Source organism: Balaenoptera borealis, assembly GCF_965194805.1.
Source record: "Balaenoptera borealis genome assembly, chromosome: 2".
Taxonomy (NCBI): domain Eukaryota; kingdom Metazoa; phylum Chordata; class Mammalia; order Artiodactyla; family Balaenopteridae; genus Balaenoptera; species Balaenoptera borealis.
Genome location: NC_138867.1, coordinates 107,440,204 through 107,466,926, shown reverse-complemented (window position 1 = coordinate 107,466,926; position 26,723 = coordinate 107,440,204). Strand labels below are relative to the sequence as shown.

At 39.4% G+C, this 26,723-nt stretch overlaps 1 protein-coding gene and 2 long non-coding RNA genes across 6 annotated transcripts in view; 1 reads left to right on the top strand and 2 right to left on the bottom strand.

Annotated features, from left to right (window-relative positions):
- Positions 1–26,723, bottom strand: part of LOC309623678 — a 423,847-nt gene that overhangs the window by 233,196 nt on the left and 163,928 nt on the right. The window lies entirely within an intron of this gene.
- LOC309623671 overlaps positions 1–26,723 on the top strand; it is a 386,864-nt gene that overhangs the window by 254,730 nt on the left and 105,411 nt on the right. The window lies entirely within an intron of this gene.
- CTXN3 (cortexin 3) lies at positions 693–11,569 on the bottom strand. Of its 2 annotated transcripts, none has more exons than XM_082380761.1 (2): positions 10,559–11,569; positions 693–4,347 (listed from the first exon to the last, which is right to left on the bottom strand). In XM_082380761.1, exon 2 carries the CDS (start codon positions 4,255–4,257, stop codon positions 4,012–4,014), a length of 246 nt encoding a protein of 81 aa, XP_082236887.1. In that variant the 5' UTR covers positions 4,258–4,347; positions 10,559–11,569; the 3' UTR covers positions 693–4,011. The 2 variants fall into 2 exon arrangements, with proteins under 2 accessions (XP_082236887.1, XP_082236886.1); XM_082380760.1 differs by lacking the exon at positions 10,559–11,569 and adding an exon at positions 10,141–10,512 and having other exon boundaries at positions 704–4,347.

Sequence of the window (26,723 nt, the reverse complement as noted above, 5' to 3'; positions counted from 1 at the left end):
ATAAAAAACGAACTTGGATACATATTTTTTTCCTGCATACATAAGGATCTGCTCTAATTTCTACCTCTAAAAGCTATTGCTTATTTTGTTTCAGCTTTAACCCTTAAATATAGTAAAAGAATGATCTCACTTGGAATGTTCATTAGTTTAACAGCAGGAGTCAAGTTAATCTCCTTCAAACCCCATATTAGACTTACTTTACAGTATTTAAGATGTTTTAATAAAGATGTCTCTTGGAGGGAGAAATGTTGATCTAGAACTTGGGGTCTCTTGGGAGAACAAACCAGTCAGAGCCCAGACTGAGAATGAGTGTGCCACATTTTTCTGAATCAGAAGTCAGCTCTATTCTAGAGTGACCTTGGGAAAGTAATTTTTGTCATCCTGGGATGCAGATATACATGATAGAGGGCAGCTGCACTCATTATAAATATCCTGTAAGGTAGGCAAAATGCGGCACTGTAACTGCTGTAGCCAGGAAAGAGAGGGCTTCTGTGACCTTTTGAGAATACGCTGTTCACCCCAAGGAGCCCTGAGGAATTAAAACAGAGAGTTAGCACTTCTCACAGGAGGGATCAATTTACCCTGAACAGCCCAAAGCATTTTATCACCTGTTCTGGTCTCTTGCTCTGGACGATGGAGGGTGGAGAACGGGGGACCCAGCGAGGGGGTGGTTGAAGAAGGAGCAGTAATCTGAGAAGGAGAAAACAAAAATAGAGAGGAGGATAAAGGGAGGAAAGAAAGAAGAGCAGGCTTTGGGAGGCCCTGTGGCACTTACTGGCAGTCGTATTCTCAAAAGCCTCGTGGAGGGCTATTTCAGTCTGTTCCCGTTATAGAAGCAGAGCCTAGCGTGGCCCCGAGGGAGGGTACTGAAACCGGCCTTGACCACCACTCCTCGTGTCATTTTCTTTCTCAAGAATCTACAGTGATTCTTGAGAAAGAAATCACTTTCATTTTGACTCTTAGGACCTTTGGGTGTTCAGCTCCACCCTCATCCTGCCTCCGTGAGTTCCAGCTACCCTTCCGGCTATCTTCTCAGCCAGGCTCCCCTCCTGCCTAAAAGCCCCACAGCCACACCTCCTTCTCCTCTTCTGTGGCTTTCCCTCCTCTCTTCCGTTGCACATATCTAAAACACGTCCATCCTCTTATGTCAAGATAGAATTTATTTCAGAATAATAACTTACATTGCATAAAGCTTTATACCAAGCACTTAAACATGTACCATCCTCACCTGAGCCGTTGTTTCCTGGGACATTTCCTTGACTATCTGAGCCCACATCCATCTCTCCCATATTCTATCTCCTGAAGCACTTGTTCACTGACCCACCTCTACAGAATCAATCTCTAGGGCAGAGAAACTGAGGCGATAGAATGAACTAAGGAGGCAGAATTTTGACACTTGCTATTTACTTTATATTTTTCCATATTGTTTCTACATTTTTACTGTGATCATATACACCTTTTATACTACAATTAGTGGGGGGGGGGGCATATCATATATCTTTGTTAAGCTCCCAGATGATGCTGATGGTGTAGGAACCATAGATTGCCACAGTCCTTTGAACAATGGTTCAGACACATGTCTTCTTGCATTTCTCAGCTCTTCAATGAGGTAGAAAGTTACTCAAGAGCAAGAGCTAGCCCTGCACTTTTCCTATCTCTCCAGTGCTAGAAATGCCAGGCTCAAAGCAAGTGCTCAGTAAATACCTGAATGGGTTTGAATAGACTCCCCATAAAAATAGGAAAAAAATTAAATAAGGATACACATGACATGGTACATTTGAAGAAAAAAGAAAACTTTATAATTAATGGGTTAAAGAAAGATGTAATAGTAAGACAGAAAAAATACTCAGGTGACTTAATAGAGCACAGGATGATCAGAGATCAGCATCAGTGTTTTGTTTTAGATCTAGAAGCAAAGGATCTTTGAAGGCATCAATTAACTTGTAGCATGAAGAAACTATGAGGTGGTTCTCTTTTTAACCTGGCTCATTCTTGAAGTGATGTGTTCAGTTATAAATTCTATAGCTAAAGAAGAGATCTGAGTAGTTGGGAAGAGTTAAGAAAAGAACCAAAACGTATATACATTGCCAGTGGGAATGTAAAATAATGCAGCTGCTTTGGGAAACAATCTCACAGTTCTTCAGAAAGTTAAACATAGAATTAACATATGGCCTAGCAAATCCACTCATAGGAATTTACTCAAGAGAATTGAAAACACATATCCATACAAAATTATGTACAAATATGTTCATAGCAGCATTCTTCAGACTGGCCAACGGATTACCATGATAGATGATGAATAAACAAAATGTAGTATAACCAAACAACGGGACGTTATTTGGCCATACAAAGAAATGAAGTACTGATCATTTTACAACATGGATGAACCTACTTTAAAAACATGCTAAGAAGCCAGACACAAAAGGCCACGTACTCTTTGATTCCATTAGTACGAAATGTCCAGAATTGGCAAATCCATAGATTAGAAATTACTGGATTAGAAATTATTGGTTCTGAGAGAAAGAGGGATGGGAAGTGACTGCTGGTGCGTATAGAATTCTGGAATTATATTGTGGTGATGGTCACACAAAATTCTGTGAATATACTAAAAACCAATGAATTGTACACTTTAAGAGGCTAAATTTTATGGTATGTGAATTATATTTTAATAAAGCTGTTATTTTTTTTTTAATGAAAAAAATCAAGAGGGAACATGGGGAGGGGGGAAATCTGGGCAGAAGGACCTCCAAAATAATAAAAAAAAAAAAAAAAAAAAAAAAGAGAGATACAGGGAGCTGGTTTACTAAGGGCTGTCTTTTTAGGCACAGTTGGTTTTTTTAAACTTTTTTTAATGTAAAAAATGATGGCTAGCTGAGGAGAAAATTAGAAGACATAGACTATAAATACAACCTAAGGAGTTTAGATGCAAGTTTTTCCTATCAGTACAGAAGTTGGAATAAGAGGTTTTCATATCTCTCTTTTGGGGGGACTTAAACAGTGCTTAGAATAAGGTCTTACGTGTCAGAAAAATTTGTGGGAGCCCTTCCTGAAATGGGAGAGGGATGAATTACGTGACCTTTTGTGGTCTTTGCTCTCTTTCTCAGAACAGTTAGTCCTCAGTATTCGATGCCACTCTCTGCCTCCAGAGCGCTGAAATAACAGAGGAGACACTTCTGTTTCTTGAAAAGTTTTATTTGGTTTCTATTCAGTCATAAACACACATTCCTCTTAAGACTGTAAAAGTCTTCTCCTCTAAACAATTAACTTTTTATTTAAAAGAAAAGTTGAAGTAGTACTTGCAACCTATTATTTCAACCAATTGTGCAAAGAAAGTAAATTCAGGTTATGTATAGCTACCTCTACGCATGTTATTAATATGAATACCTAGAATGTACTTGGCCTGGTAAATAGTTTTAAAACCTCCATAAGCCTTTGAATTCAATTTTATTTGAAAAGTAAAATGACATCATCCTCACCCATATTTTCCAGGGATCAACCACCTCTTCTAAGCATTCCTATTGCCTTCCAGTGCTCTTTGCTTTAGGAGAAAACAAGTACCTGCTTTGGGTCCACTCAGCAACTTCTTCCTCATTCTCTGCCAGGACCCAGATTCCCATGAAAATAAAACAAACTGGGAGACGTGATTAGAACAAGGAAGTCTCTTTTGGCCCTGCCATCATATTCAGATCAGATCATTTCTAGTCTTTTTCTCTGGTCAGGTCCTGTAGGGCTTCATTTTAGGCAAAGTCACTATAGATGTTCTCATTTCACCATCACACACATTCAACATTCATTCATTGAGTAAATATTGAAATTTAAACCTTCCTATTTTGGGTTAGGAATATAAACCTCCATTTCCAATATCCTCAAAAGTTCACTGAATAAATGGATTGTGGTTCTAGAACCAGATATGGTTAAAATTTGAGTTGCTGAGAACGTTGACTAAAGAGAATCCTGCGCCCAGACATGAAGCATTTCTCCTCCTCAGGATGGGTTCCTGCTCCTGTCCTGTTAAGCAAGGGCATGGTCAAACTGCCCTTTCTCCAAGCCTTCAAGTCCGTCAGCCCAGGTCGAGGTTGGCATGCTCCGATACGGGTCCAGAAGAATCCGGAAGCACCTGACTATGAGGATGCCCAAGAAAATAAACAACAAAATTACAAAAACAAATGTGGTTTTCTGCTCCAGAGACATGCTAGAATCTGATGACACGTTCCCAAGGGGCACTAGGGGTGAAGGGACAGGCGGTCCTCCATCCATCGTCCAGGGAAGCTAGAGCACAGGGTCTCCCAGGTTCCTGCTCTTCCATCATCAGCCTGCTGAGATCATGGTGGTTGCACCTTGAAGAAGCTGCAGAGTAAAGAAAGGGAAGGAAAAAGAGTAAACACCGATGGGCAACTTTATTTCTAGGCTCACCATCATATTTTTCAGAGAAAAGAAGGAATCTCTAAACTTTCTCCAAGGGCTGGGCCAAAAGAAAGTCATGTAGTGATAGAAGAATAGATGCCTAGGCAGTGCCTGCCATGTTCCCTCTTGTCTTTTCACATCCTATTGAGGACCCCTCCCTTAGATCCCTTCCATCCCCACTGACTTACTAAAATCCCATTTTATGTCCATTTTCCCTCCAGCCCAAATGAAGCCAGAGCCCTTTACTTTGTCTGTTCTCAACACAGCTGAGACAGGTATGCATTTTCAGGAAGTTCTTTATGAAGACACTACTAATCCAAATGGGAAATAGAAGAAAAATGAGGACCATTAACTGTGTACATTTACAATACAAAGATTGCTAAGTCTGTGAAGTTCAATGAAAACAGTGGAGAACTGGGTACAGAACCTTGTGAGCCTGTGTTAATGACTCCCTAGCCATAAGCTGGCGGACTAGTACAGCAATACCTGTTCAGTTCCTCCCTTCCCACCCCTGGTCTCCACTCAATGAGCGCCGTCGTGACACCCTGGACCAGTCTTCTCCAGCCTCGGCCTCTGTACAAGGCAAAGTATCAAGTCTTCTTCTCCTAGCTCAACATCTTATAATTCCTAGGCTTATCCCATAACTCAGGTTTTAGAACGGGTACACAATTCATTTGGGGGCTGCACTGATGGGCAACCATTCCAAGAAGATCCAGTAAATAACCGAGTCATCTCAATTCACATTATCAGCCACATCTCCCTATAAATGAGTCTGGGGTCTCACTTCTTCACAGGGAAGCCACGACTAGAATGATTTAAAACTCAGTTTTAATTTGCAATTTTACCACCCTATGCTGATTACAAGGCAGGTGCAAGGATATGGTTAACCCTCTTTGCAGCCTAATCACGTGTTTTGAGAGGCCTGCTAAAATATAAATATATACTCTTATTCTCTGACCCTTTCACCACCAACCCCTTTTAGATATACCAAAGTGAGGAGAAAATAGAGATGAAAGCATTTTGAGAACTCTACAAATCTTTATAAACTGTAAGCCTCTCCCTTCCCAGCATATTGTGTGGTGCCCAAGTTCCTGTTAAAATAACTTCATTTGGTCAAATCATCAAAGGTCTCTATTAAATTGCAGTATTTTACCAAGGAAAGTGACACATTAACACATTAGTAGGGATTTGTCTTTGAATACTGTTCCTATTTGAAGGAGGGAGAAACGTGGTAGATAGAAAGGAAATTGAAGGAATATCTTGCCGGGAGTGAGGGGCTGCTAGAAAGGACTTGTGGGAAGCAGACATGGGTACTAGGAGCAGATCGTCCAGCAGGAGAGTCCTGGGGAGGGATGAAGGAGACTGGGTAGAGATGAGAAGAGCGGGAGATGGAGATCCAGAGATCCAGAAAGAAATGCCAACTATTTCACAATTTTGCCTGGGACTGATAGAAATCTCTAGAAAAGCCTGCTTGATTTGAAACCTGCAATCAGCTAATCAATAATTTACAAATTTGGAAAGCTCAACAGCATGTTTAAGTTAAAGGAAGCATCAGTATAATAAGATGCAGAAAGAGAAATACGTGTAATCACTTGGCCACCACAGTACAAAAATATTCAAAGACCTCTGAATTTTGTAAATGTCTGTCTTAGAGTAAAATGTCCCTTTTTGGTAGAAATGATTCTTAGGAAATGTTCACGATTGCTTTTACCTAAAAAATGAAATGTTTCTTTTAGATGAACAGTGGAATTTGGGCGAGTAAATTATTTCAAAAGATTTTGACACAACCATCATCAGTGTTAATAAAAATAAAAGGCAGTTATTTTAAGTATAAGAAGGACCAGAGTTACTCGTGACAGTATTTTAATCCTGACTGGCTTCCCCCATCACGCAGCACACCTGTCTTCCCTTTGCTGGGTCCATTTGTGTGTGCTCAGGAAATAAAGTCTAATTTTAATATGGACTAAGGGAACCTTAGTTAAAAGATGCCATTTTCAAAAGTCATATAATACATCCCTTCTCTCAAACCAAGCTCCTTGAACTCTGATGTGCACAAAGTGTTTACACCCTGAATCAGTCACGAAGCCCCATGTGAGCAGTCAATCCCAGCCACGGTCCTCTCACTATCGGCCACTCACTTTAGTTAATTTGCAAAGAAGCCCTCTCTTTCTTTCCCCATACTTCCTCTATACTGCATCATGATTCATCATTCTAAGCTCAAGTCTTACCACTCCTCCCCTCAGAAAACCCATGTGCTCCCATGTCCAAGACCCTAACCCACCCATTAACCCGCTTATGGACCCAATGCCCTTGTTTTTTCTGGACCACAAATTAGATCATATACTCTGACAGTGGAATTTTTCTAAGGTATTACTATATTTTCAAAATAAGTTCAAAAAGCAACAAAGATCAAATCACATTTGGTTTTGAGTAAAATGACCAGTGGACAAAAACAAACTTACACGTAATTGATCTGCAGACACCTAAGGGGAGCGTCCTGACTCTGCTCTGCAGCTCCACCTGACACCTGCTATTCTTTGAACACCTCCAGGTTTCCCACCTCTGAGCTTTGAGTCATGATGCTCTCTGCCTGATGCTCTCCTCCTCGCCCTATTCCCACCTTCGGCTTTCTCCCCCTCCCTCGGGGTCCACACCAAATCCCACCTCCTTGGTGGAGCCTCAGTCTCTCCCTTCGCCCAAGGCACCAGGGCTTCCTGCTCTGTCCCCAGCAGCATTTCACCTGCATCCTGCAGCAGCACCTATTACAGGACGTGTCTCCACAGTGTTCGTCACCTTCCCCTTATTAAACAACAAGGTCCTTGAGGAATTCCTTGCTGCTCTGGGGTCACTGGCTCTCTAAATAGAGGTTGAAGCAAATCTCTGGCCCCTTAGAGTCCAGGGAACTGAATTCAAACTTGGAGGTGCTGGCTGATACAGAGAAGGGAAAAAAAAGCACATGTCATCCAGCCTAACTGGGATGTCAGACCACTGTGTTTGAAATAGATCTTGTTTCAAAGAATCACAAATAGTCTGGGTCACAATGACACTTTAATAGTCATAAAGCTCATGATTTAAGAAGCAGTTGTTTGGTTTTTTTAATTCTCTTTGGCCTCAGTGCTGATGGGTCCAAAATATAGAAATCAGCTGGAATTAAGCACTCTCCCTATGTTTAAGGGGTCAATCCTTTCTTACCTATATTGTTTTTTTGGTGGGGAAGGGTAGTCATTTAAAATATCCTAAATCCCATTGTCTTACATGGAAACTATCAATGTCAACACGTACCCATCTCAAGCTTGGGTCCTTCAGACTTTTCATCTCATTAGCATCTTATTTTACAATTTCACGGTAAGAAAAAATATTTTATCTGGAGAAAATCTATCTTAAAGCAATGACGTGTTTCTTGTCTTATTTTTCAAGTGGCAGCAACAAAATCAGTTCAGTGCATTTGCCCCCTTGTCCTGGGAAACCACACACAGGCATTTGATTTCACCATCTCCCTTCTGTGGTCCTCAACTCAGGCGCCCTCCCTCCCGCAATGAATTGCAATAACAGCTGCAGTATATGCAGTACGTGTGCAGTCCTGCTTGGCACGTAGTGAGTGTTCAAGAAATAGGTGATGATGAGCGACTGTTTTCTCTTTAACTGATTTTTGTGCAAAATGAGATTTATTTCTAATTTTCCAGGCAGGAATGGAGATTGTAAGTAAACCACCCCAAATCATAAAATTCAAAAGAGTAGCGGCCCCCAAAAGAATGTTGGAATCAGTAGAAAGTCGTCATCCCTCAGCTGTTAATGGCATACAGGGTACAGTGAAACAACGCAGTCTGTATTTTAAGTACTCCGAAACCACATAATTGCTGTACCTAATTTTTAAAACTTCTAGGCCACAAACCTAGTTATATGACTTGACATATTTTCAAAAGTAGCTGTAAAAAGTAGTTCGTCCATTGAGCAAGAACACTCACAGGCTTGTCCAGTGTACACTCACACATGACGGACAGGATACTTTGTCCCACAAAGACATCCTGTGTACCTTGTTTATATTTATCTGGCAGCGTGGTGAGACCCATCTGTAGACTGTAAAAGGAAGGGAATTGGCTAGGTAAGCAGGACTGAATTTGCAACGACTGGCAGGGACAAACTTCCTCAAAGTGCTGCACTATCCTGCAACAGTTCTGAAACTGGCTGTTGAAATGTTAACCTGGCTTTTAATGACTGAAGTAATACATATCCTGAGACTGAGGCAGAATAGAATCACTGTGGACTTTTTGAGCTAAAGAAAGCCTCAGCTGCATGGCTGTTTGTATAGCTGGAGTGTCTGGAGGTACTCCCCCCACCTCCATCCCACCCAACCACCCCAAACGTGTAAGCGTCCCATCAACCCTATTATACATCTCCTCCCACAATTGTGAGCCCTCCACCAAAGCCACCTCATCTCTTTTGGAAATTCTGTGGATGAATCCAGTGAACAGCAACTTGCATTCCAGGATATATATGCGAAGGTGCAAAATATTTCCTATAAATTCAAAGAATTCATGGCCCTCTTGGTGGCCAGCCAAGACCTTCAGGTAAAGATTTCCTGGCTCTTTCTAAGTACTTCCTGCATTTTAACCACGACTCCCCCCCCCCCCCCATTTTCTCAGCTCACATAAATACATGGCTACTTCCATATTCCTGTTTTCCAAATACAGCCCTGATGCTTCTGAATTCACAGAATGGTTAAGAGTAAAATTATTTTGAACACCTAAAAGATAGACCAAGGCTAGTAGAAAGTACATAAATAATGATTTTAAAGACAAGCGAATGTGGTCAGCTACAAATGTCAACAGGCAGTTTCAGAACTGCTGCCAGCCCCCACTACTGCACCAGGAAGTCTGTTTCCTCTGCCCATCCCTGCAAAGTCAGCCTGCAGACACGTCTGCTTGGGTTTGGGAGTGAACCCTGTTGTACCTGGTTCACCATGCTGGTCAGCAGGAGACCTTTGTCTTCAGCCTGAGCCCTAACCTCAGTTTTACTTCTTCCCTATCTTCATCTTCCTCCTAACATCTGCTTAAAGAGTTTTAAAGGCACTGCAGGGCAAGGTTGCAGCCTTGCTGAGGGCAACAGAAAAATACCGTGCAGGTGCCCAGTCAGTAAATGGGGGTATCAAAAGGCACCACTAGCAAACGGAACTTTTAACTTCAAACAATAAACCTTACCGTTCTACTCAGTTTTCTTTCCCTTTCCTTCTGTGTTTCCTAGTGAGAGAGAGTGCTTGCTGATACCTCAAAAGGCTAGGGCTGCACACTGCTCATCACCCACGGACACCAGGGACGGTCAGCACTATCATTATGTTGGGTTGTGATCCTTCGTAAACAAATTAGAACATCCCTGTTAACATTTTGGAAGGTTGGATGTTTTAGGTGAACAGAAAAAAATACATTGTAATGGGCAAAGAGCTTTCAAGAATAATTTACTGCAGCTTAGCAAAGAAAAAAAGCCTGTTTTACTACTCTTTATCCGGTATCTGTAGCATTATAAACTTCAGCATGCTTTAAAAATAAAGGCATCATTACATTTCACCGGCTCGCATTAACTTTACCTAGCAACTATTTAATTAGACTTTATCTGACAGCTAGATCTAAATTCAGAACTTGGATCCAAAAGGCATCCATGCGATCATGGCTCATGCATATATTTAAAGTTAGAGAAAAGCATTTAATTAGCCCATCAGAGATACAGATTTTGGTCAAATACCTGGATCTGGCTGAACAAACACTTGATCCATTTCCTGGTGGAACAGTTACAGGTAGTTACAAGCCTCTTTAGTTTCCATTCTTCCCGACCAAGCTGTGCTAAAGCAGTAGACAGTGGTAAGCTGCAAGCAGCTGATGGCACACCCCAGAGCTAAAGCTGTTGTTTTCAGGCTTAGAAACTTCCCATTAACACCCCGAGTTAAAGAAGCATCCTCTTTCTGCGTGAGGCATCATTAGCGGCCAATACAGCTGCTTCTCTGAGGCGAGCCATGATTTCGGTTCTGCCTCAGCAACTCTTCAGAGGATTCTGCTTCAGTGAGTAGGAGGCAGTATCCCAACAGTGTGTCTGAAATCATCTTCAGCAAAGCATTAACATTCAAAAGGAGTATGGGGGAAAACATCACAGGGCATTCCCATACCTTTTCAAAATCAAAGCCATCAATCTACCAGTGCTCTGCAGTTCTCTATTGATTGTTGACACTGTTCCTCTCTGGGGATGTTAATTAGCACCTTGCAGCCACCAGCCTCCATATTGATCATGGTTTATGACCTTCAGGCCAACTTAATTAATGGCAAGACTTCTAGGGAAGGGCATCAACTTAGCATTTGGGAGATGAAGGGAAGACTCCCATTTTCTAAAGAAAACAAAATTGCCCTTTCAGAAAAGCAGCAGTTATGAGGGGCACTGAGGAAAGAACAATTAAAAAACAACAAAATCCTATTTTTACCACCTGCTTGAAAATTGACTAGGCAGTCGGTTGCCAGATCCAGTGTGTCCTTTGGCCAGCCTGCATAACGGTGACCTTGGCAGTTACCTCACCCCACACAGGCCATCAGAGACCACTTGATGAATAAAGATAGACCTTTGTTAAGAGAAAGTTGCACTGATTCTAAAGATTCTAGTTACACGGCACAATACTTATTTTCCTTGGATAGAGTGCCTGAATAAATTTGGAAAATATTTTAGGATAAAATTCATCTTAAAAAAAAAAAAAAAAAGTGCTTCTCTGGAAAGAATTCAGCCTAATCCTTAAGATGGAACATCCTTGTTTTTTTTGGCAACTCACCACTTTCTTTGTTTAAGGGGAAGCACAGTTAGCAATAATACCCACCCACCAAATGATGGGGTGCATTGTATTTAAAGCTAACTCTGCCTGTGCCTGTCAGCTCTGCTGTCTCTTCAGCTCTTGTGAGAAGCTGGCCGTGACCCAGTAGCCCTAGGGGACTGGAATGGAGCTCATTTTCTAAGAGGAAAACCCCCATCTGCTAGCAAAGAGACAACAATCCTGGATAAGCCTCAGACCCAAGGAAATTCAAATGCTAAATGTTAGGATCTAATGTCGGAATCAAATGCTTGGCATTAGAACCTAACCTCACGAGAAACATGAAGGTTCTTTCCCCAGATGTTTTCCAGATTTTTAACTGAAATTCCTTTCCAATTAGTGTAACTTACTGTATCTTCACACACACACACACACACACACACACACACACACACAACAGTGGAACAAGTGTAATCCAACAGAGCACTGCCATTCAATACAAACTGGTGTCCTTCATGCTTTTCAGCCGACGGTGCTGGTGGACAGAACGCCCTGTCTCAGTAATGCTAACAGAGTGTGGTTCGGGGAACATTCTGACCTCACCCTCACTTATATACTTGTCGTTCCATGTGGTAAGAAAGGACTCTAGTTAGAAACGAACCTGGATTACTGCGGGTTCCCTTGCCCGGAGGCCCCCACAGATATTGCTGTCGCCTCACTGTGGGTAGAGGTGGCAGGGACCACAGGAGGGCTGTAGCTGTCCTCTAGCTACGCTGCAGGCTGAGGCCATCCCAGGGAGATGAGTGCCTGCCCTATTTTTAAAACTCTCCAGAGAAGTAGATTCCAAAACCCCCTCTGACAACCTCTGTTTAAACTAACTCCTCCGTTGCTTACTTAGTCTAGATGAGTCGGCCCCTTTCTTTTTATTCTGTCCCCGCTGCAATCGTTAACCACCACAAGAGTCTGTTAGAATGCGCTTCCCCAAGGAAGCTGAACTAGGTAAACCAAAGAACATTTGATGAAGATCTGTTGCTACAAAGATCTTCCAGTCAAGTTTGGATATTTCTTTTATAGGATAATCATCATTGGAATGATTGGTATCAGCCCCTCTTCCCATGCAGTTACACTACTCCATTCATCATGAATTCTGAAGCAATGAATAAAGATTTACAAAAAGTTTATTTCTTTGAACATTTCATAGTAGGTCCTAGTCCTTTAGCCATTAATAATCTTTATAGCTCTTCTCTGAATTCCTCCCCAAATTTCTGCTTTCTTGCCCAGCTTTAAACGGGGAGCGTAGGAGGCTACACAGAGCTGTTTCATGTTTCAGACTAATATGAAATTGTGATGAAATAGGATGATTTCATAGGTTATATATGCTATGCTTCTCTGATCCATTCTGATCCCAGGGTTATTCTTTGGTGTCAATTCAGTATTTCTTTTTACTGCACAACACCGTGAGTTAATATTGTTGGAAATCTCTTTTAAGAACTTTCCCTACCTTCTCTTTTCCTACCTTTTGTTTCCCTTTTAATGTTCTTTAGGTTACAGTTCTTTCCTAAATATCCTATGCTGCACTTTTTCATGAAGAAATCAACAGCGAATATGAAAAAAAAAGGTTCATGAGCGGTCAAGCTTTATGCCAACACAAGGCTGTGCTATTATTACTATCATTATGTTTCTTTCTGACTCTGCCTAATTCTCAAAATAAAATTGAATTGATTCTTGGTATAATCTTCAAAACAGAAACATGATTTTCTTTTCATTTTCATCACTAGATTCTTGGTAAAAAATCTTTTCTTCCTTCCTTTGGGTACATTTTTCTTTGATGTCATTCAAGGAACATTCATTAAGTTCATTCATTAAGGGTCAGTTATGTTCTGTGTTCAGTGTTGCAAAGAATAAAAGCTATGGGTAGTAGGTCCCTGCTTGACTTGGTTCAGACTGTGCACTGCACAACTCTAGGAGGTTCCCTGGTAAGGGGCCCCAGGAGCTCACTTTCTAGCAGTGGTTGCTAAGCTTCCTGACAGATGAGCCCACCTCCACCACTATTTCCCGCTTCCTTACCTCCCCTTCACTACTCACCCAGCAGGCATCTGAGTTATGTCCTTACCTCTCTACAGGACCTGATTTCACAAGGTTATCTGTGGCTTCTAATTGCCTCAAGCAAAAAAACAGAAACCAAAACCAAAAAAACCTTTAGCATTAATCTTCCTTGTTCTCTGTGGCAACATTGGACATGGCTGACCACGCTCTTCAAGGAAGGTCCAGATAAAAGAATACACAGAGCAAGATGGATGGAGTGGCAGGAACTGACATCTCAGCCCTTAGAGCCCCTCTTCTTTGGTGCCTTCTGCCTTCAGAGGCTCTCTTTTGCCTTCCGAGGTTCAAGCCAAGTGTAACTCATGTGACTACCAGAAAATGTGAAATTGAGGATGTAAAAACAGGCAGACTAGGATATACATTAATGACTCCATCACTGTCAATTCATTAAAAAAGAATTGAAAGTCAGTTTAAGTGTGTCATTTGTATTTTTAGGTCTTCTTAGTTTAAAAAAAAATCAATACATATGTAACATGAAGTTAAAAAGAAAAATCGAGATTAGCTCAATTTCTAATAGCCCTCTGATTTGCTGGGTCTAAGTATAAGTTTATCCACTTGGCTATCTTCACAGGTCAGTGAACATTCAAAGTGCAAGGGAATAGTCAGGAAGGTTTAATACTATTCACACCAAGCCTATAAATTAGGATCTATATTCAAGCATTATTAAAAGCAAGCAGGTTAAAGTCCAACTGCAAATTGGCAGCCTCCTGGTTTAATCTTTTCTTGAATGCATTTCTGTACACATCGCATCTGTGGTATGGTGAATACTCAATTAGCCAATGAAGCTGGAACAGAGAGGTATTCTAAATGAAAATGGGAGACAAACAATGCGTGACTCAGTGGAATTAGCTTTGAAAGAAGGAAAACACTGACAGAACTTTATACTTGTCAGGATTACAGATTGCCCAAAAAATTATCATTTGTTTATTTATTCCTTTCTAACTCAAAAATAATAAAGCATATGGGAAGGAAATACATCATGCTCATGAAAAAGCTGATGTCCAACCCTAAAAAGGAACAACTTCACAAGATACATTGTATTAATTTTATTTAGAGACAATATTTGTAAAATTTAAGTTATTCTAATTACAGTATGAAAGTGTAAGAACATCACTATGGATTATTCACTGTTCAAAGGAAACTCACACTGAGGAGTTAATAGCCTGGTGGGTAAATTTATTCTTTTAAAATGACTTGTGCAATAATAACAATTTTCTTGATGACTGTGAAATACTTAATGCCTTTAAAATGTCATATAAAGTGCCAATTAGAGTTTTATACAAACCATCCCTCTGAATCTTTATGCTGTCATTTGGCATTGTTCTTTCCTTCTGTTCAACGGCTGCATTTTAGAAGAGAAGCTGCATGGACAATTTGAGGATTAAGCAACTTAGAACATTAAGATGATTTAGAAAATGAAATAGAAAGTACCTGAGAATTACTGACCTTTTAGCCTGACTTTTATACCTGACAAAATTCTGGAACTAAAAATCTTGCCACTGTAAAGTTAATTTGAAAACAGAGGAGAAAAAAATCATATGAAGTAGTTTAAAAATTCGTGTTGAAAAATTATGAAAAACCAATCTCAATTTCTGATATCTATAAACTTGTAGAAATTATGAAAGGAGGCTGAGAAAGTGGTAATAAGCAGAAGTTATGGTGTGTGATTACTGACTGCAAATTTCAGCTGCCTCAGCATTTGATAGATTATGTATGTAATCAGCTGCTGCTTGAAAAAATATTTAAGTTTACAAATATTTCAATGAGATCAATCAAAAGTTCCAGTCATATAGCATATTATGTTAAAAGGCACATAATGAAGGTACACGTTTCTCTTTCAATTCTACATTCCAAACCTTGATAAGAGGCCTACCATCTATAATTTTGCCTTTAAATAATACATATTAAATGTTTATGTATAGCAAGTACATAAATGTTATAAATCATCTGTTTCTGTTATTAATATTAAATTACATCAATTCACTTATAAATAAAATAAATTAGTATTAATATTAAATTACATTACAAGCTTGTTAAGCATGCAGATTTGAGGGGCCCGCGTCCAGATTATTTAATTCAGTAAGGCCAAGAATCTGTATTTTGAATAAGAAACCAATATGATTAATGATGTAGTGCGTATGAAGTCTACACTTTGAAAGTAACATAGTTCAATGTTTTTTTCCTCTCCTTGAATATTTGGCCATGTTAGGCATTTTAACTCCGTGAGGAAAGAACCTTAAGCTTAAAATTTGGGGTATCACAGACCTCTTTGAAAAAACGGATTGAATGCATGGACCCATCATTAGAAAAATGCATATATCCTGCTCTGAGAACCCCTGGCTGAAATGCCCATTCAAAATACATGCATCTCCTCTTTCTTCCTTCCCTCCTTCCTCCCCTTCTTACCTCCTGTTAAAGTGGTAGTAAACACGACCATAATAAAAGCCCATAGTGGTAAAGACAACAGGGCAGAGCAAGAGGCAGAGTAAAGCCTGGTCTATTTCTGGGAGAGGAGAGTGGATGGAGGAGTGCTGGCTGGTGACGCCAAGCTTAGAAAACATGCACCGGAGGCTGCAGCTGCGTAGGAGGTGACCGTGCAGCAGGGAAGACTAAGGTCAGGAAGAGAAGAGGGGCTAAAAATAAGAAGAAGTGGAAGGCCTGGGGACAAATGAGTGACCCCTCTGCCCTCCCAGGTTGTAGAGGTAACTAACTAGTGGGCCAGGAATCCTGATATAGCTATCAAGATGGGTGGTGGTGGGGACTGAGGGAAATCATCACTTATGACGGCAGGAACAGAATAGAGGATGTCAACATTGACCAAATAGGCAAGAGTGAGATCGATTATTTAATTTAAAAAATCAAGAGAACTAAAAAGGGCAACTGTTAAAATTTCGTTCTCCCTGGGGTTAGACCTGAGAGATGAGCAGTGCACAGAGTAGCTACTTTCCAGCGTAAGCCTTTCTAAGCAATTTGACTGTTTAACCATGCGCATGTTGTTTTAACTATGTGCAATTTCTCTTTGCAAAGACGGTCAGTGTAGTATGAGCAAAACATTAAAAAAATGAATAAAAATCTTGCCTGAAACCCAATGAGTCTCTTTACAGTGTTATCCTAAGTACCAGCAGCAAATGGGGGGATAATTCTTTGAGAACAGAGGCTTCCTCACACACCCAGAATCTCCCCTCAAGGGCTGTGGTCCATTCTGCGTATAAGTAAAGCTGATCCTTCTCCATCCTCCTCAAACATCTTGTGTGCACTTAAAATCTGATTTCTTGTAATCACACACAGTGCCGTGGAATCTAAACTATCGCCCTGGTTTTCCCATAACATGCAGACAGTGTCTATTTTATACGTTATCTGTTTATCCATTTATATTGCTAACTTCTATTTAATTATTTGTTCATTTATTTATGTATATATATTTATATCCCATTAAATTTCAGAAGCGTTTGAAGAAAGCTGTGAAGTAGATTATATGTCATTAGTGGTAGCAGACTTTGTAAAAATTTTTTTATTATGTATTCAATGAATTTTCTCATTGCTAGGAAAGGCTAGATATACTTGTTTTCAAGTTTTGAAGGATAAAATCATTTTAGAAGGGTTGTGTGGCTGAAGCACTAGATAGCATATTTAATCTAAAAAGAAAAAACTAGGTTTTTATAAACTTTATTTTGTAGCAATTGTACATAACAAATGCATAGCATATATTGATACTTCAATATGTTCAGTGTAAATTACTACCACAGAGGTGAAAATGCTACATGGCAAATTAAAAGGGACTGAATAGAGTTCTGTAACAATTTTCAAAGAGCTTGTGAAAAAGTCAACTCTTCATTTGAAATGCTCAAGGATAGCACCTTAAAATAACCCGAGACAGAGCAGATTATCAGCCAAGTCTCACTTCCATTTGCTTTTGTCCTCATGAGAATGCCCTTCAGTGTTAGTTTCAGAAAAGGCCCTTGTTTTTGTTCTCAACATTTTTCTTAATTCAAAAGTAGATGTGGCATCAGTTGAGAAAAATGAACATTTAGTGTTCCCAGTAACCCCATAACTGGTGTTGCATATCACGAATATAGTTTGGGGCTTGGGTCAAATACCAATACAGTATTCAGTGGACTATGGATTACTAACGTGTAAGCCAAGCAAAGCTGTGTTTGCAAATGCGAAAAGGATGCAGAAAAATCTCTCCATCATTCCCTGCACATGCCCACGTTCATAGGCCTAGTCAGGATGGCAGAATGGGACATTCATCATTAACAGAGACCCCTTCCCTGGTCCTACCTTAAGGATTAGCCTCTGTGATCTGAGACGAGCTCTCACTGGCTCCTGGGGCTCTGTCTTGATTTCCCTCTAGGTTGGAGTCCATGCCTTGTCTGGCTACCTGATTACAGTTCCTTGCATCTTTTTCTTAAACCTCTCTCATTCTGTAGTTCCCATCACTACAAAACCACTTCCCTATTCCTAGGCCCCCTATTTATCTAAAATAATAAATTACATTTCTTCCTTCAATTATTGTCCATTCAAAGGCTACCTGGCTCAGAGAACTAAATATGGCACAGAAGAATAATGGAACTTATTTTTTCAACTCCTGTCAACAACTACTCTTTTTATATCTTCTTAATATCTAACACCACAACAGCAACAGTAAAATAATGATGATGATGATAATAATTAGAATAACAACACAATCACAATAATATAACTCAGCAAACTTGTACCTTTGGTCTTCTTTGACTTTGGACTCTTATAGTGGCAGGACTTGAACCCTTTTACATGTTTTTATCCGGTGAAAGTAGTGTGTGTGTGTGTGAAATTGTTCAGGCTTTCTGATTAGCCTGAATACTTAGATACTTGAGAATAAAGAAGGCTGGATCTCCTATTAATGTATTTTTCACTTGACTGGCTATACTATTAGCGGAGGTAATAATTTATCCACAGACTTCACTCTTTGTTACAAATCGTCCTAAATAAACATTGTAGTTGTATTTGTTCCTAGTTGTTTTCTCTTGCAACATCATTGTCCTACTTTGCCTGTCATATTAAAATAAGTCTAACCAGGCATGACATTAATTACTGGCTTCCAACCAGTAATCTTCATTTGTATCAGTCAAGAGCAGCTAGATAACGCTGTGATTTAAAAAAAATTTTTTTTCAGTGGCAACAAATAACAAACATTTTATTTCTTGCTACATGTTTATTAAGGGTCATTTGGGGACTCTGCCCTGATGTCATCATTATCCTCGTCCCAAAACTCAGACAGAGGGGCCAGCCTCTACCAGATGTGGAGGTAGAGGGAAAAGAGAGCATGGCAAACATGTTCTTGTTCTTAAGACTTCTGCCAAATGGCTTAAACTGCATCGGAAAAAGAAAATCTCAAGGCCACATCTGAATTTAATAGGCTGAATAGTATAATCCTTCCCTAGGTAGGAACACAGAACATTGTCAAACAGTGGCATAGTCCACCATTACTAGACTAGGTAGACTAAGTTAACTCATTAACTAGAATTCTGCCCTTTACAAAGCTACTCCTCATAGATTATGCCCCCACAATAACCTTTCTTTGGCATCTCAGCATCCTTGAGCTTCAACCTGCACCAAACTGTCTCCCATCCAGCTCCAGCTCCACCTCATCTAGGTCAAATCTCCTGCTTAAACCTCCTTGCCTCCCTTTTGCTTCTAGTCTCCGTTTGGATTTTGATGCCTGGGTTCATTTGGTTTCTTTAGCCTCTGATCTGTTGGGTCCTCTTCTGGATGCAGAAGACAGCATCATTAACTCAAGGATGTAGCTGAAGGATACCCTGTACACTCTACTGGCCTCCAAAGACGTTCAAGGGATCATCAAATATGTTGGACACCTTCTGTTCAGATCTTGATTCAGGCACTGTCTGTGAAGATTGACTTTTTGGTTTGGTTGTCTTAGCCGCGATACCAGAGGAGAAGATATCATCCATATCATCGTCAAATATAGACTTAACTTCCACTTTCTTTTTGGACTTTTCTTTTCGTTTTACAGTTAGGTCAGCAAAGATATCAATGTTATCATCAAACAAGTTGGAGTCAAATGTATCATTTCCTTTCTAGCTCGGCACAATAAGGCAGTCTATTGAGCATGTTGCCTTTCTGATGCAATCCCAGAACCTTCGGCTCTTTCATAATGGGTTGTCACAGTCTGACGTTTCCAGACCCACTCCCACACCGTGGCTCCAGCCTAATGGGTGAGGTATCATACCTGGTACCTCACAGGTACCATACCATCCCAGGATACAAAATATCATTATTACTCCAATTTTATATCTACATAGACAGAGTTTGGGGAGGTGAAGTGATTTGCTCAGGAGCACAAAGATCACATTTAAAATATTTTTGCCCACCTCTCACTTTTATGCAGGGCCTAAGATAAATAGACATGGCAGTGTCTTAAAATAACTCAGAGTTTGATAGAGGCCTTTGGAGAAACAGTGACATTCATTTCTTAGTGGGCAGGAAAGGTGGATGTGGACACTGCAGGAGACTGCATCCAACCTGAATTTTGAGCATTGCCCCTCTGGTCTGCAGGAACATCTCGTTCCTGCAAATGGAAAGACAGAGCATGGCCTTGGTGAGTCTGAGGGGTGGACGGTTGGGAGGGAGACAGCAAGCTGGATCTCTGCAATAAGGCAGCCAACCATTTCTTGGGTTTGAGATCCTACGGGGAAAGTTATTTAGGTGCCTCTTTTTCATCATTCTGACCTTCTTGCAATGTTTCAAAAATAATTTTTTGTTAATCAGAGATTATTCGTATTTGTCTTCCTTGTTCTCCTGTGCCATCTTTTATTGTTCTACTGCTTTTTTCCAGTTGGACAGAACCTCTGAAATCCTTCTTGTAACCACCATGACCTTGGCCAACCCCTCTCCTAGATCCATATAGAATCAGAATTTTAAATGGGTGGCACCATTTCTAATAAGGTAGAAATGACCATTTAGACTAGACTCCTCAAGGCATAAACATCATTTAATGGATTTTGCTACTTTGCTGTCCTCTGAAGAGAACATAAGCCTGAGGCCTTCCTGAGTGCAGAGGCAAAAAATCTCTTCAGAACAACAAAAAAAAAAAAAAAGAAAGAAAAGAAAGAAGGGGAAGGGAGGGAACGAGGGAGGGAGGAAGGAAGGGAAAGGAAAACCCACTCTTATATCTGAAGTCCATGTTCTTAATGGGGACTGACCCATTCACCTTCTTGCATGGATTTTGAGTTTTGAGGTTAATACGGGTCTTGAAGTGACCACCATGTATGTAGCAAGATGACTAACCCAACTAGTGGGCAGCTGAGTTCTCTTGGTCCTTTGCTACCTACCTCCACCTCTTACATTTAGACAGTTAAATTTGCTCTTGAGTTAAAATATTACATTATAGGTGGCTCCAAACTGAGCATAGAACTGGGTCTGGGGTTGGTTGGGGGAATAGATTGTCTAATTTACAATTCCACGTAAATTATTACAACTTGATTTAAAGAAGAAATTTTCATCAATATTTTTTATGTTCATGTTTTATATTATAAAATCATTTCTCAAAACTGTACTCTAATTAGCTTGGAACCAAACGAGAGCTCCATGCTCCATGTCTATGATGTTTTACTGTAGGAAGTATCAATAGATAAGGCAATCAATGTTTTGCTACTCGAAGAATATTGAGTTCCTTTATTTCAGGGAGAATGGTTCTGAGTCTCAGGCTATATATTCTAACCAGAATGCAAACTAGCTGTAGTTTGGAGGGACTCTTCTACAGTTTTGGATATGATAACTCACGAACAGTATAATCTACTACTCATTACACTCAGAACAGTATAATCTACTACTGATTACACTCAGAACAGTATAATCTACTACTGAGAAAAGAGGAATTAAGAGTTACCTTAGACTCCTGGGCCCTTTGAGTTGTGACCTGGGGGATACAAAGTAGTGCAAGGATATCTGCATTCTTACACTGTCTGTGAGACCAAGTCATCCTAAGCTCTGGTGTCCCAGGCTCCCCAGCTGTTAAATCAAGAAGGGTATAACTAGACCTAAAATTCTATGATTCTCCATCTATCATGTGCTCACAAGAAAAAATCACCACTGTCTTCCCATGCTTGGAAGAGCTTACCAGAACACTTACCTCCATCAGGATACTGAAGGGAGTACAAGCCCTTCACTCCACCTCTGCAAGGCGGAATGGTTCCACCAGCACTTCAGGAGGAAAATTAGAGGGAAATTTCCATCTGGAGGATGAGAGAGATTTCTTGAGTGTTCTCGCATGTTTTTCAGAAAAATATTTTGCAGTGTTGCCTTTTAGACTGCTTCGCTCAAAGACAGACGGAATAGGGTAACTCTACATTACTATTTGCCTTGAGTCTTCACCTGCGGAGTCAGAAGTCAGCCATTGGAAGTTGAGGAGTGAAGGCTCTGAAGCGTGGGGAGAAGCAGGAGGCATCTCTTCCTTTTGCAGGAACTTCCATCCAGTTCTAACATGTACGCTGGCCATTCTCTGGGGGCAGAAGAGAGAAGCAGGTCTGTTATAGATGAAGCACAGTAGCAACTTCGATATACAAGCCTACCTTTAAAATTGAAAATATCAGCTATCTAAAGTATTTTCCACAATCCATTTGAGTATCAAAATAGTTCAACATCTCCTGTAAACCAGTCATAGGGAATTATACTGTTATTCTGAAATACTTGCACTTTGCTCTTACTGATAAATGATGGGAAAGAAAAATTCAGTTCCACAAGCACATTTTCATAAACACAAAGAAAACTAATTCAAATCCATCATGATTTGAGTAATTGGTTCAATTCAAACTGAGTGGCTGGTAATAGCACTTACTACGTTCCTTTCAAAGGTCACTGTTTATAATAAGAAAATAAATTCAATGGATTTCAAGCAGAAACATATTCTAAGAAGACCTAAATAAAGAGTCGTTTCAGAGAATAGTTAGAAATCATGACCCCTTTGTTGGTACTTCCGATGGAAAGCTTCTTGGGATGCTTTGCGAGATGAGCTTTTGCCATTATGAGTTCCTCATAAAATGATTGACTAAGTACCTATGCAACATCTTTAACATTTTGGAATCTGGTTACATTAAACCAGAAAGTAATTTCAAAATTATTCTATTGTTAGCAATTGTCATTTGTGTTGGCTTCTCTAGTTCTCTGACCCGTCTGTTAATGATCCCCAGAAACCACCCATCCACTGAAGTCCATTCCTCAGTCAGCTTGACCCTGTCCTCAAATGACCCTCCATGGAATACACAATCAGCAAAATCCTAATATAAATAATTCATAGATGAAACTTCACTTTAAAAATTAAACTAATTTTAAACATATAAAAGAATGAGATCTAAGGAAAGGCCAAGAGTTCATAGTTACCATCAACATAAGACAAAAAACAATTCAAATAATGGCATTGTTCTTCTCTCTCAGTTTCTCTGTGCCTGTATTCCCGTGTATGTAAAATGGGGATAATAATAGTACTTACCTATCTCCTAGCATTGTTGTAAGGATTAAGTGAATTAAATTTATATAAAAGAGCTTAGAATAGTTTCTGGGACATAGAAGTATATGCTATTATATAAGTACAAGCTATTATATAATCATAAATTTTACTTTTATCTTTTCTCTCTGATTGTACCAATGATAATGGCACATCTTCCCATGATAAAGTACATTATAATTTTTCATTTCAGCATATATCCAGCAAATTCAAATGCAAGTATAATTTTAAAAGCTACTGCTTATACTCCAATTGGAATTGGAACCCTAAAGAAATACTGAACTCTATTCTGGATCATTAATGTATATGTTATAGTTATTTTTATTGAATTTTCACTATGTGTCAAGCAACTTAAATGTGCTTTACATGTGATAGTTTATTTAATCCTCACAAATTAGGTATTGTCATCCTAATTTTGCAACTGAGACACAAACCGTTTATATGACTTGCCCAATATCACAGAGGTAGAAAGTGATAAATGAGAAATCCAAATGGAAGCAGCTGGCCTCAAGAGACCACTTGTTTAACCTGTACACTGTTTCTTTATGTGGATGGAAAATTCCTCATTGTACCTCCTGAGCTAATAGCTCTAATAGCTACTATTGTGCAATAACAGGTAAGTCAGTATATAGCTATTACCATCTATAACTCAGAAGAGCTGCCCAAGTTCAGATTCTTTACAAGGGGCACAATTTTATTTAATGAGAACACTGTCACATAATATATGTCCTATCTCCCTAATTATACTTTAACCTCTCTGAGAAGCTCTATATCCTCCAGAAAGTCTAGTATAGATTAAGACAGCCCTGCATAAATAGGACTTCTGTGATACCTTCCCACCTGATGGTAAGCATTACAGAATTCCATTTGAATGAGGTGATTTTTTCCACTTCTGACTTAGGACTGGTTTCCCCTGCCAGTACTCCTTCCCTATGCCACACATCTGGTCGAGTCTGCACTGAGTTATCTGGAGGGCCCCACCTGGCAAGGCTTTGTCTTCATTCTTCTGTGAGCCATCTGCATCTATCTTGCTTTTAAAAGAAAGTTATCATTCAGGCCTTGTTGATATAAATATGGAGGTCTCGAGACAATGTTAGCTTAAGAGCTGATATTGTCAGGTATAGGGCTTCAAGACCTTCCAAGGAGCCCTGAGTTGGGTGATACATATCATATGATGGGTTTCAGGGTGATTTTCTTGAAGAGATACAATATGCTAAGTTAATATATTTAAACTATGTCCAACAGAGACAGCTACGTCTAGACATGTAGCTTTCATTATATTCTATAACAGGGAGGTAGCTGTGATAAAGTAGAAGGAGCTCAAGATTTCTACCCAATGGTATACATTCCAATTCTGCCACTTCCCAAACTCTATTTACCTGGGTAATTCACTAACCTTTTCAAGCCTCAGTTTTCTCAGATGTCAGATTAGGAAAGGTGTGCTAACCCTCCCCATTTGCTATTCACGAGTAGGTTTTTGCTCTTTGATTAATTCCAGGGACCACTTTCACAGCTAAGTGTGCCTTTTAAAAGGCATACTGTGTAAGGAGATAATAAAGAATCAGGATAATCATTCTTTTTTGTTTGATTGGTTTGGTTTTTTGTTTTTATTGAAGTATGGTTGATTTACAATATTATATTAGTTTCAGGTGTACAGCATAATGATTCAGTATTTTTATAGATTATGCTCCATTAAAAGTTATTACAAAATAATGGCTATAATTTCTTGTGCCATTCAAGATATCTTTGTTGCTTATCTATCTTAAACATAGTAGTTTGTATCTCTTCATCCCATACCCCTTTTCTGCCCCTCCCCTCTTCCCTCTCCCTACTGGTAACCACTAGCTTGTTTTCTATATCTGTGAGTCTATAAACTTTTTCTTTTGCTGTATACATTCGTTTTCTTTTTTAGATTCCACATGTAAGTGATATCAAACAGTATTTATTTTTCTCTGTCTGACTTATTTAACTAAACATAACATTCTCTAGGCCTAACATCCATGTTGCTGCAAATGGCAGAATTTCATTCTTTTCATGGAATTTCATTCTTTATATTTTCATTCTTTTTATTCCATCATATATATATATCTCACTCTTTCTTTATCCATTCATCTGTTGAAGGACATTTGGGTTGCTTTCTTATCTTGGCTGTTGTAAATAGTGCTGCCTTGAACATTGGAGTTCATGTATCTTTTAGAATTAGTGTTTTCATTTTTTCCAAATATTTACCCAGGAGGGGAATTGCTGGATCATGTGATAGTTCTATTTTTAGTATTTTTAAGAACTTCCATACTGTTTTCCATAGTGGCTGCACCAATTTGCATTCCCACCAACAGTGCACAAGAGTTACATTTTCTCCACACCCTCTCCAACATTTGTTATTTGTAGACTTTTTGATGATGGCCATTCTGACAGGTATGAGTTGATATCTCACTGTGGTTTTGATTTGTATTTCTCTAATAATTAATGATGTTCATGTGTCTGTTGGCCATCTGTATGTCTTCTTTGGAAAAATGTCTATTTAGGTCTTCTGCTCAATTGTTTCATTGGGTTGTTTGGTTTCTTTTTGATATTAAATTGTATGAGCTATTTATATAATTTGAATAACAACCCCTTCTAATTTCATATCATTTGCAAATATTTTCTCCTATTCTGTAGGTTTCTTTTTGTTTTGTTGATGGTTTCCTTTGCTGAGCAAAAGCTTTTACATTTAATTATATCCCATTTTGTTTATTTTTGCTTTTATTTCTTTTGCCTTAGGGGACAGATCCAAAAAAAGTATTGCTACAATTTATGTCAAAGAGTGCTCTGCCTGTGTTCTCTTCTAGGAGTTTTATGGTTTCAGGTCTTACATTTAGGCCTTTAATCCATTTTGAGTTGTGTTTGTGTGTGTGTGTGTGTGTGTGTGTGTGTGTGTGTGTGTGTGTGTATGATGTTAGAGAATGTTCTAATTTCTTTCTTTTACATGTAGCTGTCCAGTTTCCCCAGCACCACTTATTGAAGAGACTGTCTTATCTCCATTGTATATTCTTGCCTCTTTTGTTGCAGATTAATTGACCACAGGTGGATGAGTTTATTTCTGGCCTCTCTATACTATTTCATTGATCTATGTGTCTTTTTTTTGCCAATACCATCCTGTTTTGATTACTGTAGATTCGTAAGGATCATATTCTTGAAAGCTAGTTCTTTCTTCCCTCTTTCTCCCACTGTTCCTCTCTTTAAGACATGAATCAGTAGACAGGATACTCAGAAATTTACAGAGGAGTGGAGTACTAAAAATGCCCATCAAAAACCATGTACGCAGCTAAATAATGATCAGGACCTGACAAATGAAAGCGGCATGCAATGGGATTAAGCATTGTAAGTCTCCTTAATCTCAAAGATAAGGGATGATTGACCCCAAAATAGCTAAATAGGCAGAGGGGAAGAGACTGAGAATTTAGAAATCAGCTATGTGGAAGAATATTGGGAAAGCATTGCCTCTCTGCTCATCATTCTTTCATACGTGAAACCCTAGGCCTAGACTCTTCTTCAGCCATAGAACAGCCAAGGCAATACTAGGGAGAATAGAAAATTCTTCTCCAATTCCCTTAGCAATGCACATTTGTTTATTAATATTTAGGAGAATATGTTACATATAAAGCAATTTTTTCCTTTCCTATGGATTCAGTTTTCTCATTAAGCCTCATTCACAGTGGGAAGAGCCATTTCCTTCTGACTCACTGTGATTGTGGAGTCACCTTAGCTTGTATTAGCTGTGATGGTTAAATACTATTGATGGGAAAAAAAACCCTGCAAGTATGAGATAGCTTCAAAATATTAAACAGGAAAAATTGATTGTGGAAAATGTAACTGTCCCAGGCAGTTACTCATTTCCCCCTCAGGGCAGCACTTTCTTCATGTTTGCATTTTAGAATTTCCTACTTTATATTCTAA